The following is a 14,206-nucleotide window of genomic DNA, read 5'->3' on the forward strand; positions in this document are numbered from 1 at the left end:
TCTGGCAGCGATTTCGTTTTATTGGCAACACTCAAACTAAACCATCAAAATTGACAATCAGTGCTGCCAATGCTTAAACGTTTCTTCAATACAGCAATAAAAAAATAAAAACCCGTCTTCGTGTCAATTTTTAAGTTTTCGACTAATTATTTATTTCTTTATTTTTAAAAATAACATAATCAGTGTTTATTTATTTAAAAGTATTCGTTACTCTTAACATTTGTATCATAATATTTATGGTAACCAAAATGCAAGCGAATTGATGTAATATCTAATCCAATTCTTGTATAATCATCGGGCATACTGAAGTGGGTTGCAGCTGTGGAACTGATTAAGAAGACCAATGCTTGATATATGTAATTAAAATATTAGGGACATGCATATATGTAAATTTTATATCTACTCCAAATGTTGAGATAGAATATATGAAGCTCATTTCATTGTACAAGATTAGGGCAAAAGTACAATGTTTACAAGGCTCCCTGCAGTGTGTATACATACTGGAAAAAGGAATAAACTAATAAACCATGGAACGTCGTGTTAAACTCAAGACTATAAATCCGCACATTACGTGCAAAATATGCGGGGGTTACTTCATTGACGCCACAACTGTGACGGAGTGTCTGCATACATGTAAGTATTGCAATAAATACATGCGTAACCTATATACAATTGTCAATTACCATAATTTTAATATAAATAAATTTTAGTCTGTAAAAGCTGCTTGGTAAAACATTTGGAAGAAAAGAAGACCTGTCCCACATGTGACAATGTCATTCATCAGTCGCATCCGCTACAGTATATTAGCTTTGATCGAACTATGCAGGACATCGTTTATAAGCTAGTACCCAATTTACAGGAAGGTACGTAATATATCCATAATAAAAGCATTTTAAGAATATTTTACACAATTTTTTTAATTAACTAGGTAATTACTTAGTTGAAAATTCATGGTAGTTTTTCTGTAGACTTAATTTTTCCACTATACCAAAGGTCTCAGGCTAAGTTTACATTAAAATACTTAAAAAATAATTTTGCAAACTGTGGACAACATCCGCTGTGATTTGGAAAGTCCTCCAACATCACCTTCCTAGAAATATGCAAAAAGCATAAAGCCATCAAGAAAACTTCACAAATGTATACACTTCGCATGGAATACAGCAATATTTTTGAATGTTTGAGTAGGAGTATTTTCCCTGCTTTGTTCAAATTAGCTAAAGCCTTTCTTTTTGTAAATAACCTAACCACACCAAAGGCAACCATTTCGACTTAACTTCTTGGAGACATGTTACCATATAAATATCCCCACTGGAAACAACTCTACGTAGAAGGTTTGTTAACTGGGGGTCGTCAGCGAGTAATCGCTCAAAGGCATGCCTGTCGTAAGAGGCCTTTAAAATCCACAGGACCGATGGTTGGGGGACCAAAAAAACCGTACCCGTTGCAGTGTTTGTTGTAGCAGAAACTGCTAGTACCAGTTGGCAGTACCTGGGGAAAAGATAAAGAAACGCTCATGACCACATACAAAGCAATTAGCCAGCCGATTACGTGCTACGCGTCACCCATATGGTCGCCAAGCCTAAAAACTACCCACTGGAAGAAACTACAGGCCTGCCAAAATACTGCTCTCAGAATCGCCACGGGCTGTCTTCTTATGTCCCCAGAACACCATCTGCATAATGAGGCGAGAATACTCCCCATCAGGGAGAGAAATGAGATGCTGACCAAACAGTTTCTGTTGAATACCCAGAAACCTGGGCATCCCAACAGACATCTGATTGACGAACCAGCACCGCCTAGGGGCCTAAGGAGTCATCTCCGTAAGCATTTTGAGGAAATACGGCACCTGAGAACCCAGCCGTATGAAGCGAAAAAACACAAGCAGGTCCTTGGTGAACTCCATAGACAGGCGTCGGACCTTTATGTCGGGAATTGCCCGGTGAATCCAGTACTTGAAGAAAAATATCCAGAACTCGCGGAAGAGGAACGCATACTCCCCAGGGAAACGCGTGTCACTCTTGCTCAACTTCGTTCTGGATACTGTAACAGGTTAAACTCTTACCTATCCAGAATCAACCCTGACATACAAAATGTATGCCCCGCTTGCAATGTGTCCCCACATGACACCAACCATCTCTTCAATTGTAATGTGGAACCAACGCCTCTAACACCCCTTTCCTTATGGTCCACCCCTGTTGAAACGGCAAGTTTCCTTGGACTCCCGTTAGAGCATATTGATGACAATTTGTGATCGGTCGCGGCTATTAGGTAGGGCGAGCATTGCTACAACAACAACAACACAACACTTCTTCGAGTTTACAGACTATGTGAGTGTTGTTGAAGGTCTGTGTCTGTATATCCGGAGTAATATTCTGTGTTATGTGTTTTGAAAGTCATGCTAGTTGCGTCGGATATAACTGTTGTTGTTGTGCTTCGCCTCATCCAATAGGTGCGACCGATCGCAAATTGTCATCAATGTCCTCTAAGGGGAGTCCAAGGAAACTTGCAGTTTCAACAGGGGCGGACCATGGTGAGAGGGGTGTAATGGTAATCAATTAGCAATTGCTTTTTTTCGGAAAACAAAATACACTTGGATTGTATAAGTTCTCTGCTATCACTTAAATCTTTGTGTAAATTATAAATAAAAAATGATGCCTGAGATGTTTTTACCTTGTAGCTTATGACCAATTGCCTGGTAGCAGCAATGTTTTTTTGTATTTTGTTCTTCTACCTTCAACAAATAGTTCGAGGACTTTGATAAGGATATGTACTTTGAAGGAAGATTGCTAACCAAATGGGTGGCTAACAGTTTCTTTCTCCTGCTCCCGGACGATATCGAATCCAGCTCCTTACCAAGTGATTGCACCTAATGCTTAGTAGAGCGTCCTTTATTATATTTGCTAATGAAACAATCTTATATACATACTGCTGATACTGAAAGAAGTTTCAAGGTGTATTGATTAACCTCATCGAAATCGTTCCATAGGTAGAGTGTCTAAACAAATTTGCATAAATTTTGGAGTTCAGTTTAATCGGTTGTAAACTTTTGAAGTTTATCATTGGAACATATTTGAACTGCTACGAATTTTCAAATATAAAATCATTTTACAAATTTTTACTTCCAACTACCTAATTATTTTTATTTTATATTTCAGATGAAATGCGACGAGAACGTGATTTTTACAAAAGTCGAAATATCCCCTGCCCTAAAGATATGCCACAGAATCACGAAGATGATGAAAAAATGTTAGAGGCACATGCGGAATCCGATTTCCATCGTCTCGACGAGCAGGTGAATGTGAGCCTAGAATGTATGAGCAATAACTTTAAAAATCTACAGCGCCGCTTTATTCGCTGTAGCTCTCAAGCTACCATCACACATTTAAAGAAATTGGTTGCGAAAAAAATTCTGAATGGTATTGACAAATACAGAGAGGTATGTATTTTAACTTCACACGAAAATGAAACTACTTTATGGTTTAAAAAAACTCCGTTTAAATGCAAGTCTCCTTTACCAACTGCTTATTATCAAAGTTTTAAACAGAGAACAGTAAGTTGATTCAAAACTATCATATTGCACTAAAGAGTATCATGTTACAACAGCCAGTAGTATTGTTGTGACTTTTCAAATAAAAGGTAGAATTTTCACCATAGAACTCGTATGAAAGGAATAAAATGTGAAATTGTTCTATCACTTGCACTAGAAAATTACGATTTGGTAACTTAAAAATCAAAAATTAGTACTTTTTATGTTTATTTGGGAAACTATATATATATTCCGAAAATAATTTTTATCTTGATCCAAATATATTAAAAGTCCAAAATTAATAGTTTTGCAAGGAATCTTATTATAAAAGGAATAACAGTTTTCGCCCCTTCTTTTATACACAAGGCCATGTTTGTAATGGCAAAAAGGAATCGAGATAGGTATAGAGTAAACAAGTAAGGAAGGTTAAGTTCGGGTGTAACCGAACATTACATACTCAGTTGAGAGCTATGGTGACAACATAAGGGAAAATAACCATGTAGGAAAATGAACCGAGGGAAACCCTGGAATGTGTTTGTATGACATGTGTATCAAATGAAAGGCATTAAAGAGTATTTTATGAGGGAGTGGGCCATAGTTCTATAGGTGGACGCCATTTAGGGATATAGCCATAAAGGTGGATCAGGGTTGACTCTAGAATGCGTTTGTACGATATGGGTATCAAATGAAAGGTATTAATGAGTATTTTAAAAGGGCGTGGACCTAAGTACTATAGATGGACGCCTTTTCGAGATATCGCCGTAAAGATGGACCAGGGGTGACTCTAGAATGCGTTTGTACGATATGGGTATCAAATGAAAGGTGTTAATGAGCATTTTAAAAGGGAGTAATCCTTAGTTCCATAGGTGGACGCCGTTTCGAGATATCGCCATAAAGGTGGACCAGCGGTGACCCTAGAATTTGTTTGCACAATATGGGCATCAAACAAAATGTGTTAATGAGTATTTTAAAAGGGAGTGGGGCTTAGTTCCATAGGTGGACGCCGTTTCGAGATATCGCCATAAAGGTGGACCAGGGGTGACCCTAGAATTTGTTTGCACAATATGGGCATCAAACAAAATGTGTTAATGAGTATTTTAAAAGGGAGTGGGGCTTAGTTCCATAGGTGGACGCCGTTTCGAGATATCGCCATAAAGGTGGACCAGGGGTGACCCTAGAATTTGTTTGCACAATATGGGCATCAAACAAAATGTGTTAATGAGTATTTTAAAAGGGAGTGGGGCTTAGTTCCATAGGTGGACGCCGTTTCGAGATATCGCCATAAAGGTGGACCAGGGGTGACCCTAGAATTTGTTTGCACAATATGGGCATCAAACAAAATGTGTTAATGAGTATTTTAAAAGGGCGTGGGGCTTAGTTCTATAGGTGGACCCCTTTTCTAGATATCGCCATAAAGGTGGGCCAGGGGTGACTCTAGAATTCGTTTGTGCAATATGGGTATCAAACGAAAGGAGTTAATGAGTATTTTAAGAGGGAGTGTGCCTTAGTTCTATAGGTGGACGCATTTTCGAGGTATCGCAATAAAGGTGGACCAGGGGTGACTCTAGACTTTGTTTGTACGATATGGGTATCAAATGAAAGGTGTTAATGAGTATTTTTAAAAGGAAGTGGGCCTTCGTTCTATAGGTGTTCGCCTTTTCGAAATATCGCCATAAAGGTGGACCAGGGGTGACTCTAGAATGAGTTTGTACGATATGGGTATCAAATTAAAGGTATTAATGTGAGTTTTAAAAGGGAGTGGTGGTAGTTGTATATGTGAAGGCGTTTTCCAGATATCGACCAAAATGTGGACCAGGGTGAACCAGAACATCATCTGTTGGATACCGCTAATTTATTGATATATGTAATACCTGCCAAGATTTTAAGGGTTTTTTATTTCGCCCTGCAGAACTTTTTCATTTTCTTCTACTTAATATGGTAGGTGTCACAACCATTTTATAAAGTTTTTTCTAAAGTTATATTTCGCGTCAATAAAACAATCCAATTACCTTACCATATTTCATCCCTATTTTCGTATTTGGTATAGAATTATGGCATTTTTTTTCATTATTCGTAATTTTCGATATGGAAAAAGTGGGCGTGGTCATAGTCGGATTTCGTTCATTTTTCATACCAAGATAAAGTGAGTTCAGATAAGTACGTGAACTGAGTTTAGTAAAGATATATCGATTTTTGCTCAAGTTATCGTGTTAACGGCCATGCGGAAGGACAGACGGACGACTGTGTATAAAAACTGGGCGTGGCATCAACCGATTTCGCCCATTTTCACAGAAAACAACTAACGCCATAAAATCTATGCCCCTACCAAATTTCAAAATGATTGGTTAATTTTTGTTCAACTTATGGCGTTAAAAGTATCCTAGACAAATTAAATGAAAAAGGGCGGAGCCACGCCCATTTTTAAATTGTCTTTTATTTTTGTATTTTGTTGCACCATATCATTACTGGAGTTGAATCTTGACATAATTTACTTATATACTGTAAAGATATTAAATTTTTTGTTAAAATTTTACTTTTAAAAAATTTTTTTTTAAAAGTGGGCGTGGTCCTTCTCCGATTTTGCTAATTTTTAATTAGAGTACATATAGTAATAAGAGTAACGTTCCTGCCAAATTTCATCATGATATCTTCAACGACTGCCAAATTACAGCTTGCAAAAGTTTTAAATTACCTTCTTTTAAAAGTGGGCGGTGCCACGCCCATTGTCCAAAATTTTACTAATTTTCTATTTTGCGTCATAAGTTCAACTCATCTACCAAGTTTCGTCGCTTTATCGGTATTTTGTAATGAATTATCGCACTTTTTCGGTTTTTCGAAATTTTCGATATCAAAAAAGTGGGCGTGGTTATAGTCCGATATCGTTCATTTTAAATAGCGATCTGAGATGAGTGCTCAGGAACCTACATACCAAATTTGATCAAGATACCTCAAAATTTACTCAAGTTATCGTGTTAACGGACGGACGGACGGACATGGATCAATCAAATTTTTTTTCGATCCTGATTATTTTGATATATGGAAGTCTATATCTATCTCGATTCCTTTATATATGTACAACCAACCGTTATCCAATCAAACTTAATATACTCTGTGAGCTCTGCTCAACTGAGTATAAAAATTTACAGGATCGCAACATACTTTATTAGGCCTTATTCGTCCGTTCGTAAACACGATAAACTGAGAAAAATTTTAGATATCTTTACGAAATTTGGTACACTGGCTTATGTGGACCCAGGAAAGAGTTGTATTGAACATCGTTAGAGGAAATTGATGACATATTGTGAGTGGTTACACCTATTGGATTGTGCCCTTACTATAGCGCCCGAATACGGGTTTGAGCGGTTTAGGGCCTGCATCTACGCTGTTTCTCTACATAGGACGGCGGCGGGATGTCGGTGACCAAGAACTGCCAACATCCTAATACAGGGTGTTATGCGGACCGGGCCTATTGGATGATTTGCAGCCAGTCTGTATATAAAAGGAGCCTTCCCGATACCGGTCCGTGTCAGGAAGTAATGATGGCCTTACCACAGCAAGGAGCGCTGTTGTGGCGCGGTTTTTATCCCCATTTTTTGACATTAGAACGCTAAGCCCGTTTGTCAGGCAGGTATTTACGACCAAGATGATTCAAGGGGTTGTGTAGCGCAATATATAGCTTCTCCAACCCAATTGTCAACCTCACCTTCGAGTGGCGAATCCCGTTTCACTAACAGACGACGATCTGGCGACCACAAGCTCTTCATTGAACTTGGGGGTGGGGAGGCAGGGATGGCCTGAAGGTTTAATTTGGCCATATAAATTGTTCCCAAGATGAAATAAAAAACTTCTAAATAAAGTAAAGATAAGAAGGAAAAGGCATCCTTTCATTGCCATTTCAATATACAGCTTCTCCAACCCAATTCTCAACCTCACCTACCCGCAGCGAATCCTGTTTCTTTAACAGCCGTGGCTCTGGCGACCCCAAGTTCCTCATGGATCTAGGGTGGAAGGGCGGTAGGACCTAGAAGGTTGCAAGTGGTCATACCAAATGGTTTCCGTTACCTTAATGATGCTTGTTAACAGAACGTACGGGATCTGCATCCGGAAAAGGACCATCAATACCGATAACACTCCCCTAGGCCTTCGAGGATTATCCTTATCGCTACAACAACAACATGACTCGGACGCGGATAGCGATGATATTATGCAGTCAGTGCGCTAAGTAAATGAGCGGTCTACCAGCCCGGACAAAGTACTAACGTTAGAAGGGGAACGTTAGGGAGTATAAGAAAACCCCCTCACAAGACCGGGAGGCATTATGAATTATGCAGCGCTTGGGTTCAGTGGATATCCCAACCAACGACTAGAGCGATCGCTTGGAATGGGCCATAGAGACAGTGAAAGCATGTCGAACACAGTTCCCTGACAAAAACTTTGTTTGCGCCAATCCTCAATTTTGCAACCTCATCGAAGAGGAATAACCTCAGGAATAACAACAACAACAGGAATAACCTCGAGAGGCAAGAGGCAGTGATCGGCTGAACCTTAGAAGCCTGGTTTTAAGAAGCAGAAGGGTGAGGGCAAAGTTCGGTCCCTGTCCCAGAAACAGGAGGCGAACTAGCCGGAATGACGGGAACTCTATCTCAGGATATGCAAAGCGGATAAAAGAGAGGCACTGTGTTTAAGCGACTTAAACTATGACTTTTTTTTCTTTCGTTTGTTTCATTAGCCATTGAGTGTGCTTGTAATTCTCAACTTGTTAGTGAAATATTCTAAAGATATAGTTTTCGTTTTTAATTTAAAATTGAGGTCCTTCGACCAGAAGATGGGGTGCCAATACCTCAGAGCCCAGTGCTCGCCTCCATATCACATTTTTTAAGGGTTCTTCAAATAGAAGATAAGGTGGCTCATTAGAGCGAAACCTCAGAGCCCCCAGTGCTCGCCCCCAATGAATAAATACAGGAGGTTCTTCGAGCAGAAGATGGGGTGCCAATACCTCAGAGCCCAGTGCTCGCCTCCATATCACATTTTTTAAGGGTTCTTCAAATAGAAGATGAGGTGGCTCATTAGAGCGAAACCTCAGAGCCCCCAGTGCTCGCCCCCAATGAATAAATACAGGAGGTTCTTCGAGTAGAAGATGGGGTGCCAATACCTCAGAGCCCAGTGCTCGCCTCCATATCACATTTTTTAAGGGTTCTTCAAATAGAAGATGAGGTGGCTCATTAGAGCGAAACCTCAGAGCCCCCAGTGCTCGCCCCCAATGAATAAATACATGGTGTAACAGGTACATAGTGACCTCTCTCTAAATAAATTTAAAAATAACAAACAAATACATTAAAATAAAGATATCATAAATAAGGTGTACCGATGCTTTGCATCATCCCGTATTTTAAATACACCATAAACAAAGTAAAATAACATACAGTCCATTAAAATAGTAATTTATAAAATAAAAAAAAGGACAATAAATTTAAAAAAATGCTTGCAGTGGGCTTTGAACCCGCAACCCCAAGCGTGTGAGTCGGGTACGTCATCCACTGTGCCACGACTCATACGCATACAATCGCATCAAATTACTCCCTTATAACTCATACTAAACTGCTCGCCCTCAACTGCCCCACGCTTAGCTATGTTCCTTCGAGCCGGATGACCGGCTCCTATGGAATTACAACTAGACGACTAAGCCGTCTAGGGGGAAGCATGTTTAAGCGACTTAAACTATGACTTTTTTTCTTTCGTTTGTTTCATTAGCCATTGAGTGTGCTTGTAATTCTCAACTTGTTAGTGAAATATTCTAAAGATATAGTTTTAGTTTTTAATTTAAAATTGAGGTTCTTCGAGCAGAAGATGGGGTGCCAATACCTCAGAGCCCAGTGCTCGCCTCCATATCACATTTTTTAAGGGTTATTCAAATAGAAGATGAGGTGGCTCATTAGAGCGAAACCTCAGAGCCCCCAGTGCTCGCCCCCAATGAATAAATACAGGAGGTTCTTCGAGCAGAAGACGGGGTGCCAATACCTCAGAGCCCAGTGCTCGCCTCCATATCACATTTTTTAAGGGTTCTTCAAATAGAAGATGAGGTGGCTCATTAGAGCGAAACCTCAGAGCCCCCAGTGCTCGCCCCCAATGAATAAATACAGGAGGTTCTTCGAGTAGAAGATGGGGTGCCAATACCTCTGAGCCAGTGCTCGCATCCATATCACATTTTTTAAGGGTACTTCAAATAGAAGATGAGGTGGCTCATTAGAGCGAAACCTCAGAGCCCCCAGTGCTCGCCCCCCAATGAATAAATAGAAAGGGGTTTTTCAAAACAAAACAAGGTGGCTCATCCCGCAGCCAATACCTTGGAGCCCCCAGTGCTCGCCCCCAATGAATAAATACAAGGTGTAACAGGTACATAGTGACCTCTCTCTAAATAAATTTAAAAATAAACAAATACATTAAAATAAAGATATCATAAATAAGGTGTACCGATGCTTTGCATCATCCCGTATTTTAAATACACCATAAACAAAGTAAAATAACATACAGTCCATTAAAATAGTAATTTATAAAATAAAAAAAAGGATAATAAATTTAAAAAAATGCTTGCAGTGGGCTTTGAACCCGCAACCCCAAACGTGTGAGTCGGGTACGTCATCCACTGTGCCACGACTCATACGCATACAATCACATCAAATTACTCCGTTATAACTCATACTAAACTGCTCGCCCTCAACTGCCCCACGCTTAGCTATGTTCCTTCGAGCCGGATGACCGGCTCCTATGGAATTACAACTAGACGACTAAGCCGTCTAGGGGGGGAGCATGTTTAAGCGACTTAAACTATGACTTTTTTTCTTTCGTTTGTTTCATTAGCCATTGAGTGTGCTTGTAATTCTCAACTTGTTAGTGAAATATTCTAAAGATATAGTTTTAGTTTTTAATTTAAAATTGAGGTTCTTCGAGCAGAAGATGGGGTGCCAATACCTCAGAGCCCAGTACTCGCCTCCATATCACATTTTTTAAGGGTTATTCAAATAGAAGATGAGGTGGCTCATTAGAGCGAAACCTCAGAGCCCCCAGTGCTCGCCCCCAATGAATAAATACAGGAGGTTCTTCGAGCAGAAGATGGGGTGCCAATACCTCAGAGCCCAGTGCTCGCCTCATATCACATTTTTTAAGGGTTCTTCAAATAGAAGATGAGGTGGCTCATTAGAGCGAAACCTCAGAGCCCCCAGTGCTCGCCCCCAATGAATAAATACAGGAGGTTCTTCGAGTAGAAGATGGGGTGCCAATACCTCAGAGCCAGTGCTCGCCTCCATATCACATTTTTTAAGGGTACTTCAAATAGAAGATGAGGTGGCTCATTAGAGCGAAACCTCAGAGCCCCCAGTGCTCGCCCCCAATGGATAAATACAAAGGGGTTTTTCAAAGCAAAGCAAGGTGGCTCATCCCGCAGCCAATACCTTGGAGCCCCCAGTGCTCGCCCCCAATGAATAAATACAAGGTGTAACAGGTACATAGTGACCTCTCTCTAAATAAATTTAAAAATAAACAAATACATTAAAATAAAGATATCATAAATAAGGTGTACCGATGCTTTGCATCATCCCGTATTTTAAATACACCATAAACAAAGTAAAATAACATACAGTCCATTAAAATAGTAATTTATAAAATAAAAAAAGGACAATAAATTAAAAAAAATGCTTGCAGTGGGCTTTGGACCCGCAACCCCAAACGTGTGAGTCGGGTACGTCATCCACTGTGCCACGACTCATACGCATACAAGCACATCAAATTACTCCCTTATAACTCATACTAAACTGCTCGCCCTCAACTGCCCCACGCTTATCTACACTGCAAAGCCATGAAGAGGAAATGAGAAATAAAGACGTAAATGCTAATAAGCTAATAGAGGTATCGACCAGACTCCAGCTTACTCGGAGATACTAGAGAGAGCTAACCCTGAGACTCCGGTTTTCACCGAAAGGAAGATGAAGGAAATTGCGAAGCAGTCTCTGACTGTGGCGCTACTAGATTGCAGAAACCCCAAGGGGCAGATGTCAACCGAAAGGTGGAGACCCGTAGAAAAGGTACAGACCAAAATGACCACCATAGAACGGTACTCGTTGCGCTAGACCTATCAAAAGCTTTTGATACGGTCAACCATGGCACGCTACTGCAAGACCTGGAAGGATCTACCCTTCCCCCATCTCTTAAAATGTGGACCGCAAATTACATATCTGGGTGGTCGGCAGGCACAGGGCGCAGGAAGCAGTTATATGCGCCTTAAAAAGTGGAGTCCTGAGGACGATAACATCAAACGTTAAAAGCTGGGGAGGTGGAAAAGGAAAGGTGGAATAGGAACTCGGGTGGCAGAGGTGTACAAACAGATCAATGGTGATGAGAATCTTGAAAATGACCACAATATGTTAAAAGGACCTCGACGACCTGGAATTTGTAGGATAAGACAAACGTATAGGCGTAGACGCAGAGGTGTTGGAAGTGGGCTAACAGCTCAATGATGCAGCGAGTCTAACAAAGACCCTTCGAGCAGGGGATGGAGAAACGGACATCCAGGCCCTGGAAACAGCCGAAAAAATGCATTGCGTGAGTGCAGTGGCGGAGAATTCGGAGATACAAAACGCTCAATGGCGCTGCGAGTCTTACAGATAAATCTCCCTCACAGTAAAGTGACTCCTGAGGAGGATTCATTTGATGTGGCGCTGATACAGGAGCCATGGCGCTCGCTGGTTCAGCGTTTATTACGCACAGACGGAAAGCAGGTTTAGAGTTGCAGTCGTGGTTAGACGTAGCGGTGGCCGCAATAGAGGAGGAAAAAGAACCGTTCCTTATCCTGGTGGACCAAGAAGGGTGCAGAGGACAGCTTTTCATAGGCGTGGAAGCGAATGCGCATCAGTGCGTATGGGGTGTGGTCGATATTGATAGAGGTGAGTCACTTTTTTGTTATACACTACATAGTAGTCTACAGGTGGCCAACAGGGTTAGCGTTTCTACATGTTGGGCAAATGTCAAACAATGTGCTTGATATCACAATGAGCTCTGGGCATGATATAACGGGGTATGAATGCAAGATCCTTGACAGGCCACCCTTCTTAGACCATACATATATCAGCTTCAGCATCTCACTAAAGGTAGAGAAACCCTGGGGCCACGGACTGAGGCAGCCCAAGGAGGTTACCACTATAGAGAAGTTGGAGGAATGTAATGTAGAAGTTTTAGTGGAAATTATATTAAAACACGTCTTACTAAGTTGAATAATTTGCCAAGAAGAAAAATTTATTTAAGAAGAATAGACAAAGTGCACATAAAAGAAAAAGGGTTGCCAAGTGTGTAAATTGTATCTCTCACTCACAAAGTTATATTACAACACCCTCACTAGAGATTCAATTAATTTTTCTTTTCAATTAACAATTTCAAAATTCATTAATAAAGTTAACAATTCGATATTACATTAAGCATATGTATGTAAGTGATTCAAATAGTAATGTATGATAAATTAAGTTTTGCCTAAACCATATTGTTTAGTAAATTTAGATAATTTTGAAGAGTTTATTGGCTTAGTCATTATGTCAGCAATCATTTCATTTGTACTTATATAATTTAGTTTAATTATTCCATCAGCGAGCTTTTCACAAATAAAATAATTCTTGACGCCAATGTGTTTGGTGCGAGCATGATAGTTGTTGTTTGTAGCTAATTTAATTGCTCCTTGATTGTCGTAGTAAAGTTGCATTGAAGTTGCTGCAGTCTCAAAAAGTTCGTTTTCAAAGCGTTTCAGCCAAAGTGCTTCTTGTATTGCAGCTACCATTGACATAAACTCTGCATCTGTCGATGACAATGCCACAGTGGGTTGCTTACGTGTGGCCCACGAAATTGCACCACTTTGCAAGACAAACACGTAACCGGTGGTGGAACGGCGTTCATCTTGGTCGCCTGCCCAATCCGTATCACAAAATCCCACCATTTGATCATTATACATCTTCTTGTATGTTAATTTAAAATCTAAATTACCTTTCAAATAGCGAAGAACTCTTTTCACGGCGGTCCAATGAGCTTTGCCGTAATTTGAATTAAAACGACTTAATGCACTCACGGCGTAACTAATATCCGGGCGACTAATTTGTGTAGCATATATTAGGCAGCCTATGGCTTCTTGATATGGAATCGAAGACATTTCTTGTCGCTCTTCATTTGACTTTGGACTCATATCCTTTGATAAATGCTGATTTGGGTCCATCGGCGAGCCCACAGGAGTACATTCACTCATGTTAAATCGCTGTAACACATCCAGTATATACTGTTTCTGATCTATGGAGACCGATCCATCATTGTTGCGCGTGACATTCATGCCAAGTACCGATGTGGCGGGTCCCAACTCCTTCATTTTGAATTGGGTAGATAAATCATCTTTAAGTTTCTTAATTATTACAATATTGCTTCCAAAAATCAAAATATCATCAACGTATACAGCCAGTATCAGGATATTTTGTGCTGAGTTCTTGAAATAAATGCATTGATCAAAGTTTGACCTTTTAAACCCAAGTTTACTTATCAAGACCGAATTCAGCTTCATGTTCCACATCCGACTGGACTGCTTTAGTCCATATAGGGATTTGCGAAGTCGACATACCCTAGTAGTTTGATCTTGAAAGCATTGTGGTTGGCGCATGT

At 40.2% G+C, this 14,206-nt stretch overlaps 1 protein-coding gene across 3 annotated transcripts in view; it reads left to right on the forward strand.

Annotated features, from left to right (window-relative positions):
• The first annotated feature begins 78 nt into the window (after positions 1–78).
• Positions 79–14,206, forward strand: part of l(3)73Ah (lethal (3) 73Ah) — a 53,356-nt gene continuing 39,228 nt past the window's right edge. For all 3 annotated transcript variants that reach the window (XR_010953690.1, XM_067789180.1, XM_067789179.1), the window contains exons 1-3: positions 79–633; positions 711–863; positions 3,156–3,436. Coding sequence is in view for 2 of the 3 variants with exons in the window: in XM_067789180.1 (XP_067645281.1) it covers positions 528–633; positions 711–863; positions 3,156–3,436 (540 nt within the window). In the remaining variant the exon portion in view is untranslated. The remainder of the gene's footprint in view (positions 634–710; positions 864–3,155; positions 3,437–14,206) is intronic.

The sequence above is a fragment of the Eurosta solidaginis genome, chromosome 5, assembly GCF_040869045.1.
Source record: "Eurosta solidaginis isolate ZX-2024a chromosome 5, ASM4086904v1, whole genome shotgun sequence".
In the NCBI taxonomy this organism is placed as follows: Eukaryota; Metazoa; Arthropoda; class Insecta; order Diptera; family Tephritidae; genus Eurosta; species Eurosta solidaginis.